Consider the following 13,511-nt stretch of genomic DNA (forward strand, 5'->3'; position numbering starts at 1 on the left):
TCTGTGTTCCTACCTAAGGATTTTTTTTTTCCTGTTTCTTTTCTTATTCTCTTTTTAAACATGGTTGCCTCTGCAGAGTGGGCTCCTCAGGAATTTAATGACGGAAGATTCTAAAGGGAGACAAGCTCAGTGTTCAGTGACTTTAGGCAACTCAACTCAAGTCTCCTGTTCTGAAACAATGCTAACTCAGGCTGGCCAGAGTGGTTAAGTACTGAAATACAATGCAGCAAAAGACCCAGTACACAAGAACTGTTAGCAGGTCGCAGCTATTCCTGAGGGGTAGAAATTGCAGCCAGCTCCTGTGATTGCCAGGGCTCTGAGCTGGGAACAGGGCTCACTTTTAGTGATTTTCTCAGTTCAGTCTTGTCATCCAAGAAAGTAGACCTGTCCCAACCACACCTCCAGGGTAACCCTGCAGATAACCAGCTTCTCGTCTCACAGGAGTCCCAGTCCCTATTGCTGGAGAAAGGAAGTTCTCCATGAAGCCCCACGTCTTGCCCATTAGGCAGGATATGAACAGTAAAGAGTGCAAACTCAAGTCATCAGATTTTCAGGTTTAGCACACATCTTTTGCGCCCTTAGTAGGTCCCTGACGTTTAAGAGATTTGGATGAAATCAGAGAAACAAAAATCTCTGAACTGTCCAGGGATGTGGAAACAGCAGCTTAAACTCATCATATGTTATTTTCAGTCCAAACTTCGCATTATTGATCAACGTAGCCTCATAATCTATTTCCTTAGGAAGTGGGAAGGAAACAAGTTTTCTCATTCCCATTTCCAAGATCTAGAAACTGAGGCCGGATGAACTTGTGTGCCCAAGGAGTACTTCTCACCAGATACTCCCCTGCAAAACATTTCTCCTGCCTTCTTTCAAAGCCACAGGAGAAAGGAAGAATGGGAAATTCTGAAAACCAATAGGGTGTCACCTAAGAGGCTTTTGTATAAATATGAAGCTCTGCAAAATGAGAGGTTCTAGTGAAAGGCACTTCCTCTTATGGGCCCCTACCTCTTTTGAAAAGAACTATACCTCCGGGGAAGCAAATACCATCAGGAGAGCTCTCATCTGAAACCATTCAACAAAGAACGGGAGGCCAAGGTGGCAGCTTGTAATTTACAGTTGACCTTGTTTCTTCCACCAGGGAGGGCAAAAGAGAAGATAACCAACATCTACTGAACACCTCCTGGGCGCTTTCACACCCATAAGTACCTCATTTAGGACCCACCGTACCCTGTACGGCCGGTATGATTCCACCTATTTGGTAGATGAGGAAAACTGAGGTCCCGGGGAGAGGTAAAGCAACGTGCCCGAGCCCGTGAAACAAGAAACAGGGCCCAGATTCAAGCCTCCAAAACCTGAGCCAAACTGCCTCCCTCTGACTAGCATCGGCAACTGACATCTCCTCACCTTTTCCAGGGAGGTGACGTCCACCTGGATCTCCAGCTTACCTGGGCCATGACCCCTCATTATTCCCTTGTGTGTTGGGGCAAGCTGATCACTGACCTTTCATGGTGCACTGAGAGCCCTGAGCACAGAGCTCAAGTGCCTCCCCCCAGATCAGCATCAGTCAAGCTGGATAAAGCCAGAAGTCACAGTGAAAAGGGGCACCTCAGATGCCGAACGCACCTTCCCCCCCCATACTGCCCGTTCCTGATACTTTTTAACATCAATGAGAAAACTTACAGCAAGTCAACCGATTTAGGGAAAAAAAGGGAGGGGGGCAGGAAATATACGTGTGTGTGTTTTTCTTTTTTGCTGAGAGTCCCAAACCATTTTAAGTCCTCAGGCAGGGGTGTGAGTCAAGTCAAAGCTTTCAAGACAGGATAACGAAGGACAGTTCTCTTCTTCAAACTGGCCTATCTTCTTGAACGATGTCACTCTGCTCCTCGCTGCTGTCATCTGTACAGGAGGGAAAAGCCAATCTGAGTCTGAGTGAGGTCGACAAGAGGGGACTCCATTTCCACCGTCAGGTTTCAGTCATTGCAATTTCTAGTCCTTTACTGGAGAGCCTCAGAACTGGATTTCATGGGGGAGCAGGTGGGGCAGGGTATATGTTCCCCTTTTTCTCCTGTTCTTTTCTTTTTTTAAATGCTTTTATTTATGTATTTAGAGAAGAGAGGAGGGGCAGAGAGAGAGGAGAGAAAGAATCCTGAGGAGGGGCAGAGAGAGAGGAGAGAGAGAATCTCTCTTGATGTGGGGCTTGATCTCACGAACCGTGAGATCATGACCTGAGTCAACATCAAGAGTCAGACGCTCGGGGTGCCTGGGTGGCGCAGTCGGTGAAGCGTCCGACTTCAGCCAGGTCACGATCTCGCGGTCCGTGAGTTCGAGCCCCGCGTCGGGCTCTGGGCTGATGGCTCAGAGCCTGGAGCCTGTTTCCGATTCTGTGTCTCCCTCTCTCTCTGCCCCTCGCCCGTTCATGCTCTGTCTCTCTCTGTCCCAAAAATAAATAAACGTTGAAGAGTCAGACGCTCAACCAACTGAGCCACCCAGGCACCCTCTCCCGTTCTTTTCACTGTCTACCCTGCATACACTTGGGTATGCTGTCTAACCTGCATAAACTTGTTCTCTTCACCCGGAATGCTCTCTCCTTTCTGCTTATTCAAACACTGCCCTGAAAGACTTGCCTCATATCCTACTTGTGCCATTAAGCTCTTCCTAACTAATGTGCCGCTCAAGGCACTCGACTCTCTCTGAGGTCCTGTTATTTTTAAACCTATCATCCATCTGGCAAAATTAACCCAATTCCTCCTCTGCTACTCTCTCAAAATGATGGTTAAATCTTGCTTCCATTTTTGGGTGCCTGGGGTGGCTCAGTCAGTTAAGCAACTGACTCTCGATTGGGGCTCAGGTCATGAGCTCACAGTTCATAAGATCGAGCCCCACGTCGGACTCTGTGCTGACAGCTCAGAGCCTGCTTGGGATTCTCTCTCCCTCTCTCTCTGCCTTTCCCCCAGTTGTGTATGCTCTCTTTCTCTCTCTCAGAATAAATCAATGTTAAAAAAAAAAAAAAATCTTGCTTCCATTTTAAATCTTCCCCAGCTTTCACTCTGTGCACCCTAACTGGTCTTGCAAAGCTCCCAGCTTACAGTTATCATCGGTCCTTTGTATTCCTCTAAACAGGGCCGATATCGCACCTTCCCCAGAGTAGGTCTTTGATAAATGTTTGGCAGTTTAATTGTGGTGTCAGGAGTTGATAGCAGATGCTAGATTAAACTTTAACTGTCTTCCCCACCCTTGGAAAAACCCACACTCAAAGATTCTTACTGGGAATCTCACTGCAACCTAGCAGGGTGGTTTTAAGGAAAAAGAGCTTACCTTGCAGAGCCTGGAGTCCATTCCCCATCCAGTCTACGTTCCCATTCACCAGTGCGGTCACTCTATGGATGTGGCCATGCTTATTTATTTCTTTTGGCGACTCCTCCCTCTCATCTGCTTCCTCCTCCTCTTCTTCCTCCTCTTCGGCCACATCTTCCTCCTCTACTTCCTCTTCTTCTGAATCCACCAAAACCATGACATCACCCATGTCTTGCCCCCTAATTTCCAAAGGGGGAGAAATAATCAAGAAGATACCTTTTTCCAATATCAGCCTTTACCGAATACAAAACACTAGATTTATCGCAACCTCTTTTGTAATGTGGAAAAATCTTTGTGCGTTCCACACACGAATCTCTCAAAGCGATGCTGCCATAGATTCCTACAGACAATCACATATTCCTGGGTGGGTTTTATTATCTCCGCCTGCCCCTTGGGTAGGTGACTCTTTGTCCCAGGGACCTACCATCCGAGTACCTCTCACAGCACATACACGAATGCTACTACGTTCCTTTCCTGAAATGCCCTTTATTTCTGCTCTACTTCCTGAAATTTCTCCTCCTACTCGTTATTCAAGGCCCAGGTAAAGTCCTCTTCCTCCCTGGAAGCCCTGAACCACGACTGCACTTGGGAATGCCCAGCGGTTTGGCATTTAATTATTGTCTGATTCATTACTGGCTCTGCCTACCCGGCTGGACTGTACGTTTCTCATTCGTGCCATGGGCCAGTCACAGTGCTGGGAGCATTACATTGTCATCTGATCTTTTCAGTCTCCCTCTGGGAAACAGATGAGGAGACAGAGGCTCAGAGAGGGTCAAGGATTTTCCATGAGCACAGGGCTTGAGAACGGCAGAGTTGCAATTTGAACCCAGGCCCACTAATTCCAAAGCGTTTTGCCGCTATGCCTTGCTGTCTCCTCCTATGAGAAAATAAGCCCAGGGAATGAAAGTGAGTCTTTCACGGCCCTCAAATATAGGGCAGTAAAGGTGACGTTTCCCCAGGAAAGATCACCCCAGAACAGTAATACCACCGGTTGAGAGGAACAAAGAGAAGAGTTCTTTGCTCCCACCCAGAATCTCCTTAGGAAATGAAATACCCAAGTTCCATTTAGTTGCTTTGTCCCGAATGAGGTTTCCTTTTGGGAGGGGCTTCTGGGCAAGCTCAGACCAGTCTCCCAAAACATGCTGTAAGACCAGGACTTAGGCTTCCGTTTAGCTCTTTTTAGAAAATGACATGAAATAAATGCACAAACGGCCGGGCTTCATGCATACACACCGCCTTTCCGCTTCAGTAACAGCCCAGCAACGTGCCCCACCCTGAGACCGGGCCTTGTAAACGAGCATAGACTTTGGAATCAGTCAGACCGGGATCTGAATGCAGGCGCAGCCCTCCGTTTCCTGGACGAGCTTGCAGACATTACTTCACCGAGGGTCCATCTCCTTATCTGGATGATGGCGATGCCACCACCATCCAGAAGAGTTTACGACAGAGTTTATAATCACGCCTAATGAAGCCCCTCACCCAGTGTCCGGCACATGGCGGGTCCTCAACCGTGGCTGCTATTAATGCTCTTACGAGAGAAAACAAAAACTGCAGTGAAGACAGATCACAGAAATGGCTTTTTGACTCAATGCTAGGAACACTCACCTGAAAGTGTTTCCTACTGAAGGGAGAAAGGAAAAAAATTAATATCCAATAACATCTACTTCGGCCTCAAAAAACATTTTTTTTAATATTTGTATAATCTTTTTTTTAATATGAAATTTATTGTCAAATTGGTTTCCATACAACACCCAGTGCTCATCCCAACAGGTGTCCTTCTCAATACCCATCACCCACCCTCCCTTCCCTCCCCTCCCCCCATCAACCCTCAGTTTGTTCTCAGTTTTTAAGAGTCTCTTATGCTTTGGCTCTCTCCCTCTCTAAATTTTTTCCTTCCCCTCCCCCATGGTCTTCTGTTAAGTTTCTCAGGATCCGCATAAGATTGAAAACATATGGTATCTGTCTTTCAAAAAATGTTTTTGATCTAACATTTACAAAAGGACAGAGAAATGAGAAGACTGACCCAACGTGAGAGGTGACAGGGTATTCAGGAATGGTACTTAGGATATTCATTATTGCACATCATCTGGACCCAAGGAAGAAGCCTATAGAATGGGACCTCAATGGGGAGCACAGTTAGGGCCTCCTTCCCCCACCCACACCCCTTTTTTTTTTAAGTTTCTTTATTTTGAGAGAAAGAGAGAGAGACAGAGAGAGAGAGAGAATGCATGCACGTAAGCAGGAGAGTGGGAAGAGAGGGAGGGAGAGAGAGAATCCCAGGTAGGCTTCACGCTGTCAGGGCAGAGCTGTTCCTGGCAAGCCATGAGATCATGACCTGAGCAGATACCAAGAGTCAGATGTTTAACCAACTGAGCCACCCAGGTGACCCCCACCCACACCCTTTCGAGAAGCCTAAAAGGTAAGCAAAAGGACCCAAGAAATCCTTACCTTTCCAGCAGAACACAGGGCTGTAATACAACATAAGCCCTGAGATAATGGCCAGTCCCAGCAGAAGGAGGCTCACGATGGTGCCCACAATCCCACCAATATTCCAAGGTTCTACAAAGACAAATCACACTGTTGAGTCTTCCACTGGATACACCCGTAGGTAGTGCTCGCTTGGGCAACATGTATTAAAATTGATACACAGGCAGGTGAAAGAGCGACATTGCCCTTTCTCTGCCTGGGTCCTAGTCTTCCTTTGGTTCCATAAGCTTGGGCAAAGCATGTGACCTCTCCATAAGGCAAGATAAATATCTCATTTCCTCAATTTGTGGGAATCAAATGAAGCACGTGATACAAAAGAACACTGGAAAGTTGGGGCGCCTGGGTGGCTCAGTCAGTTAGGCGTCCAACTTTGACTCAGGTCATGATCTTGAGTTTCATGAGTTTGAGCCCTGTGTCGGGCTCCATGCTGACAGCTTAGAGCCTGAAGCCTGCTTTGGATTCTGTGTCTCCCTGTCTGTCTGACCCTTACCCACTCACACTCTTGCTCCCTCAAAAATAAATAAACATTAAAAAAAAAAAACAAAAAAACACTGGAAAGTTAACATCTCCGTCTACCAGACATCAAGACTGTTTACAACGTCACAGAAATTAAGAGTATGAGTTATTAGTGCTGTGATAAACAGTGATGAATGGAACAGAATCAAGAATCTAAGAACAGACCTACACATAAAAGAAAATTTGATTTATGACAGATTAGTGGGTAAAAGAGGAATTATTCAAGAATGGTGTTGGAATAAATGGCTATCCAAATTTGGGTGGTGTTGGGTGGGGGAGAAACTGGACCCTTACCTCACACCATTCACAAAAATCAATTCTAGATGGATTAAAGATTTAACTGTGAAAGGCAAAACATTAAAACTTTTTAGAAGAAAATATAGGATAGGACTTTTGCAGCCATGGAGGAGACAGGATGTCTTAAGACATAAAAAATTGCTAATGATACAAGACTCATAAAATTAACTACTAAAAGAACGCTCATGAAAGGATAGCATAAAGAAAGAAAAAAAAGACAAACTAAAAGGAGATATTTGTAACATGTAAAACTAATAAGGATTAGTAAGCAGAATTTCTAAAGAACTTGTACGTATCTATAAGAAAGGAGGAAATGTCAAAAGACACACGTGTATTTCGCAGAAGAAACACAAATAGCAAATACACATATGAAATAATGCTCAATCTTCTTAGAAACCAGAGAGAGGCAAATTAGAATAACAGTGAGATTCCACCCCACACATACTTGACGGGCAAAAATCACAAAGCCTGATAGCGAAAATGTAGAACAACTCAATACTCCTACATACTGCTGTTGTGAATGGAAATCAGTAGAACCACTTTGGAAAATAATTTGGTATTATCCCATAAAGATACAAATGCACATGCCCTATAACCCTTCATTTCTACTCCTTTTACATATAGCCCAGAGAAGTATTTGCCTGGGGACCTGCTGTGAAAGTACAGGAGAAACTGGGTAAAAGATTGTCATAGTAACACTTCTGTTCATCACAACAACAAAAAGTCAGAAACAATACAAAGGTCCATCGCAGGAAAATTAGTGACTTAGTTGTGTAATCGTGACACAACAGAAAATCCTACAGCAGTGAGGAGGTATGAAGTATAATTACACATATTGGCGTGAATAAATCCTAGGAACAAAAACGTGGAGTGAAAAAAGCAGGCGTTTCACTTATGTAGGAAAATTTTTCTTGAATAGTGATTACATTTTTCAGGAGGCCCAGGATGAGACTGGAAAGGAGTCTACAGGTAGAGTCGCCTGATAAAATACAGCATGCCCACTTAAATTTGGATTTCAGGTAAAAAATGAATCATGTTTTAGAATAGGCATCTCCCATGCAAAATGTGGGACACGCTTACGCTAAAAAAATTCTGTTTTTCTGACATGCAAATTTCAGAGGGCATCCTAGGTTTTTTAGCTTTGTTCTAATTTCCTAAATCTAGCCACACTACCTACAAGTAACTTGCGCATTGTTGGCGCTGCTCTGTATCTTAAGCAGGCTGCTAGTTTCTTGGGTGTTCATTTTGCTCTTATGCGTCACAACTTACACTTTTTGTATTTTTAAAATATATTTTATAATATATATTCTTAGGGATGTAACAGATTATTTTTTTAAGCTTTATTTTATATTTTCTTTACTAATCTCTATGCCAACGTGGGGCTTGAACTCACAACCCCCGAGATCAAGAGTCACGTGCTCTTCCAACTGAGCCTGCCACGTGCCTCAACATAAATTACTTTTTTCTCCCCATGCAATGTTGGAAATGTAAGACTGGATAATAATCTGTCCACCTTGTCAAGTCGCAGGCAAGCAGATAGGCCTTCTCCCAGATGGCAGTGACCACCTGGTCATATATGGAAGCACCAAACTGTCCCCGTGCTAGTGGAAGGTCCTCTGAAGCTCTCAACCATCCTCCTTTGGGGCCACTCACCTTTCACGCTCAGCCAGATGTCCACCTCCCGCACCCCCACCGGGTTCTTGGCCTGACAGACGTAGTAGCCCTCATCCAGGACCTGGGAGCAGTTGCGGATGGTGAGTGTGGAGCTCTGGCCATTCTGGGTGATGAGATAGTGGCCATTGGGCCGGATGACCACCTCGGGCTGGGTGAGGTTCCTCAGCCACAGGATCTTGGCAGGGGGGTAGGCTCCAGACACTTGGCAGGTGAGCGTCACATTGCTCCCCACGAAGCAAGTCTTCATGGGCTCAGAGACAAGGGAGGCGCTCCCTGGCGAGCAGAAGGTAAAGAAAGAAGACAAATGTTCAAGGAGACTCAAGCAGTGGCCTGAGATTTTCAAGGATATTAATACCTTCCTAATGAAACAACTACAGGAAGTTCTGTACCACACTTGGTCTCGTGTGATAATAAAAGCTAACATTTATTTAGCATCTACTATGGGATAGGCACGGTTACGCTTATTAACCCAATTAGTTCTCACAAAAACCCTGTCCTTATCCCCATTTTGCAGATGAGGAAATGGAGGCCCAGAGAAGGTTAAGTAACTTGCTCAAAGTCACACAATGAGTTAAGTGGTGCAGCTAGGATTAGGATGAATAAGAGTCCTGGTTTGCTCGACTGAGGGGGTTCCTAGGACATGGGGCTTTCAGGGAGAAAAAGGGGAAAGTCTTGGGCAAACCAGGATGAGTTGGGCAAACCAGCCAAGTTGCCAGGCTTTTGTAGCCCATGCTCCTTATGTCTATGCTATAGGCTTCTATGCGTAATAACCAGATTGCTCATATGAAAAATGGGCACGCAGCCTGCCAAGAGCGTTTGAGGGGACAGTAAAGCAGCTGTCATTTCCTATCGCCGCGGTTAACAAATTGCTACAAACTGCGTGGTTTAAAACACCACAAATTGGTTCTTTTATAGTTCTGGAGGCCAGAAGTTGGAAATGATCTTATGGGGTTCAAATCAAGCCATTGGCTGAGCGCATTCCTTCTGGAGGCTCTGGGGGCCAAATCCACGTCCTTTTCAGCTTTTTAAAGCCATCTGCATTCCGTGGCTCGTGGCCCCTCCTTGACCCGCTCTTACACCTGTCGTCACATCTCCTGCTGCTGACTCTGACCCTCCTTGTCTCCTTTTCAGAAGGTCAGTGTCATCACAACGGCCCCACCCCGATAATCCAGGATGATCTCCCCATCCCAAGATCTTAAATCACAGCTTCAAAGTCTCTCTTGCCATGTAAGGTAACAGTCACAGGGATGAGGACACGGACATCTTGGGGGGAGCATCAGTCTATCACAAGTGTGTCATAGACAACTCAGAATGCAGCGTCCCTGTGGCCTCAGGGTCTGACTTGAGTGGGCCGTGGGGAACTCTAAGGTGCACCCTAGCAATCCATTTCTTTCCTTTTGTATAATTTTTTTGAGACAGAGAGACACAGTGTGAGCAGGGGAGGGGCAGAGAGAGAGGGAGACACAGAATCCGAAGCGGGCTCCAGGCATTGATCTGTCAGCACAGAACCCGACGCAGGGCTCAAACTCACGGACCGCGAGATCATGACCTGAGCCGAAGTCTTAACTGATTGAGACACCCAGGTGCCCCCGATGCATTTATTTTCTTTGCAGCAGAAAGCCTTTCCCAAAATGCACAAATTCATCTTGGGTGATATATTAAGCCCTTATTTTCAGCAGCTGAAGGGCACAGACTGGCACACTGGGCTCCTGCCTGGGAGAGTGAAACCACACGCTTCCCACAGGCGGTTGTCCCAAGAGAGAATCTAGGGTTTCAGTGCTGGAGCCCTGGGGAGACGGAAGAGGCAATGTACACGGGCGACAGGGTGGGGGTATAGAGCAGCCCAAAGGCTCTCCCTCTAAATTAGGTCAGCAAAAGAGACCCAAACGTAGGTTTCCTCAGGAAACTCAGGTGCTCCACCCCCTTCTGGATCAATTGTCAGGTTCCTGCCATGTTGCCAAATTGTGCTTTCCCCTTCTCTGTGGTTAACTCCTGTGTCCTTTGGGGTCACAAAGCCAGCAGCAGTGACATGCCTCATCTGTATGTTGCAATTCAGGGGCCCCCAAACCTAAGTTTGAGACACAGCCTCCTCATCCTGCATAAAAAGCAAAGCAAACAGTCCCCCTAGTGCCCCCTTCCCCAGCAAACAGAGGTCATGTACGTAAACCCGCTTCTGCCAAACAGCATTTGCCCCTCAAAAAGCTGAGTCACCCAAACAGTGAGTGTGGCACCTATAAATTCAGAGTTTCTTTCACCTAAGAGGATGCTGTGTGCAGGGGTGGGGTCAGGGGCGGGGGTGAGGGGATGCAGGGCCCTCAGAGATCTGCGAGAGATGGAATAGACACCAGGGCCTTCACATAATGGGCTGGTTAGTGCTTCAGCTTATCACGATTTGAGTTGATTTCTTCCGTGTAGGGGCCTACAAGCAATTCAAAGAGATGTGGGCAGCAGGAATCCCCAAAAGTATCACTTTTCATCATTTGGGGAGCTATGCTGTTCTGTACCCAAAAGGTGAGCATTAACATTACTTTTCAATGACTTACTAGTCCTCCCAAGGGCAATGATCCAGAGACTTCTTCTCCCCCAAGGGCACTGCTATTCAAAGTATGTTCTCAGGACCAGCAGCAACAGCACTTTCTAGGATCTGGTTAGAAATGCAGAGTCTTGGGCCCACCCCAAGCCCAGAGAGACAGAATTTGCCTTTTAACCAGACCCGCAGGTGACCTGTATGGACATCAAGGCTGAGAAGCTCTGGGCTCAAATGACCAAGAGGAAAGAGGGGAGAATTGGACAATGTCAGAGTCAGTCAGGAAGGTTCTAGGCCCTTGTGCCTGCTTCCCTATGCTCCTGGAATTGGGAAAACGTCCACCCAGTTCTCTTCTCCAGACACATTTCTTAATCCTGAGCACATATTTAGACTCAAATTACTGGCCAGGACTCAGGGGCCACAAGAATGATGAGTCAGACAAGATCTGCAGGAAAAATACGAAGGGGTGGGGGAAAAACAACACCAAACCTGTCAGCTGCCTCTGCCATTTTCACCCTGTCTCAGGGTCAGTCCATAATTTAGCCACTTCCTGGGAGTTGCCGTCCACGGCCCACTTTGGGAGTCTTCATTACCCGCCACTCAGAAGGCGTGCCCTGCTTCCGGCTGCAGGAATCGGGTCAAGCCCATTGCTTCTGCTTCATCATCCATAACAGGGAGTGCAGTGGATTGAATAGCGTCCGCCCAAAATTCACGTGGGACCCCAGAACGTGACCTTATTTGGAAACAGGATCTTTGCAGATGTAACTAGTTCAGGATCTCAAGATGTAATCATCCTGGATTCAGGGTGGGCCCTAAGCCCACCAGCAGGTGTCTTACAAGAGGAGTGGACCCAGAGAGACACGGACACAGAGAAGACATGAAGACAGAGGCAGAGACTGGAGGAACGTAGCCACAAGCCAAGGAACGCCTGGCAGCACTAGAAGCCGGGAGAGGCACGGAAGGACTCTCCCCTGGAGCCTTCGATGGGAACACGACACACCAACCCCTCAATTTCAAACTTCCAGCCTCCAGAGCTAGGAGAGAATACATTTCTGTTTTATTTATTTATTTTTCGTTTTTCTTAACGTTTATTTATTTTTGAGACAGAGAGAGACAGAGCGCGAAAAGGTGAGGGGCAGAGAGAGAGGGGGACACAGAATCGGAAGCAGGCTCCAGGCTCTGAGCTGTCAGCACAGAGCCCGACGCGGGGCTCGAACTCACAAACTGCGAGATCAGGACCTGGGCGAAGTCAGACGCTCAACCGACTGAACCACCCAGGCACCCCAATATCTGTCGCTTTAAACCACCAAGTTTGAGGTGCTTTGTTATGGCAGTCCCAGGAAATGAATGTATGACGATAACATGAACACCTAGCTCCCAGGGTGATCGTGAGGACTAAGCAAGGTACTGTGTGGAAAACACCCAGCACAGCACCTTGTACATGGTTTGCGCTCAACAAATATTGATGTCACTACTGCGATATTGCCAGTTCCCTACTTCACGTTTCTATGACTTATCTTTCTGAGGAAATTTTAAGTCGTTTGAAGGTTAAGGACTCGGTACTCAGAGTACCTGACACCATGCTGAGTATGTAACTCTTCCCCGAAAGGACTTGCTGGGTTAAGTGCGGAAGGGGTTCCTGAGGGAGGCAAGGGTTCTGGAGTCAGATCAGCCTGGGCCAGGTGCCAGCTCGGTCACTTACAAGCTGGGTGATCGTGGGTAAGTTAGTTCACACGATGTCCCCTCTGCAACTTACAAACTGTCGTGTCTAATCTGCGGGCTACTGTGAGGGTTCAAACGTCGTGTCAGCAATTTGGAAACAGGAAAAGGACTTCTGAGCCCAGAAACCTAAAAGTAGAGGGCTGACACAGGTAGGTGACCCCTTCACAATCAGAAACTGCTGATAACTAGCAGAAATGAAGCACAAATGCAGTTTAGGAGCCAAGTAGGACAGAAAAATATCCATGGCATGCAGTGACAGTTCTCTGAAATTAACTGACTAGGTGAATATAAAATACTCTCAGGGAATAATAAGAAAAGATGAACCCAGTAGAAAAATGGACAAGACAGTGGATATCGTATGGAAACAAATTTGACAATAAATTTCATATTAAAAAAAAAAAGAAAGACAAATGGACAAGATATGAACAGACAATTCGCAGAAAATATATAGGAACCAATTAGTACATAGTATTATGTACCAATTAGTATATAAAAATTGTCAACTCCCCTAGGATCAAAGAAACCCAAATTAAAAATTATGCCATGTCTTAACAAACAAATAGGAAAAGTCTAAAAAATTAAAGATAACACTCAATGTCAGTGGCACAGTCTTCCTAGAGGGGACTTGCCAGCGGGTACAGGGTTTCTTTGTGGAACGATGGAAATGTTCTGGAAGTAGACAGTGCTGATGATAGTACAACATTGTGAATATACTAAAAACCACCATTATACGCTTTAAAATAATGAAGTTTATGCTGTGTGAATTATATCTCATTAAAAATAAAATTGTGAGGCGCCTGGGTGGCTTAGTCAGTTGAGTGTCCGACTTCGGCTCAGGTCATGATCTCACGGTCTGTGGGTTCAAGCCAGGCGACAGGCTCTGTGCTGACAGCTCGGAGCCTGGAGCCTGCTTCTGATTCTGTGTCTCCCTCTC

General features: G+C 46.3%; 1 protein-coding gene across 4 annotated transcripts in view; it reads right to left on the reverse strand.

Annotated features, from left to right (window-relative positions):
* Positions 1-1,103: 1,103 nt before the first annotated feature.
* Positions 1,104-13,511, reverse strand: part of VSIG10 (V-set and immunoglobulin domain containing 10) — a 34,364-nt gene continuing 21,956 nt past the window's right edge. For 2 of the 4 annotated variants that reach the window (XM_011287799.4, XM_045041380.1), the window contains exons 5-9: positions 8,308-8,601; positions 5,803-5,913; positions 4,960-4,975; positions 3,316-3,533; positions 1,104-1,896 (exon numbers count right to left, since the gene is read on the reverse strand). In XM_011287799.4, coding sequence (XP_011286101.2) covers positions 1,844-1,896; positions 3,316-3,533; positions 4,960-4,975; positions 5,803-5,913; positions 8,308-8,601 — 692 coding nt within the window. In that variant the 3' untranslated portion in view covers positions 1,104-1,843. The remainder of the gene's footprint in view (positions 1,897-3,315; positions 3,534-4,959; positions 4,976-5,802; positions 5,914-8,307; positions 8,602-13,511) is intronic. The other 2 variants (XM_011287800.4, XM_019814601.3) reach the window with 2 other exon arrangements.

The sequence above is a fragment of the Felis catus genome, chromosome D3 (assembly GCF_018350175.1).
Source record: "Felis catus isolate Fca126 chromosome D3, F.catus_Fca126_mat1.0, whole genome shotgun sequence".
In the NCBI taxonomy this organism is placed as follows: Eukaryota; Metazoa; Chordata; class Mammalia; order Carnivora; family Felidae; genus Felis; species Felis catus.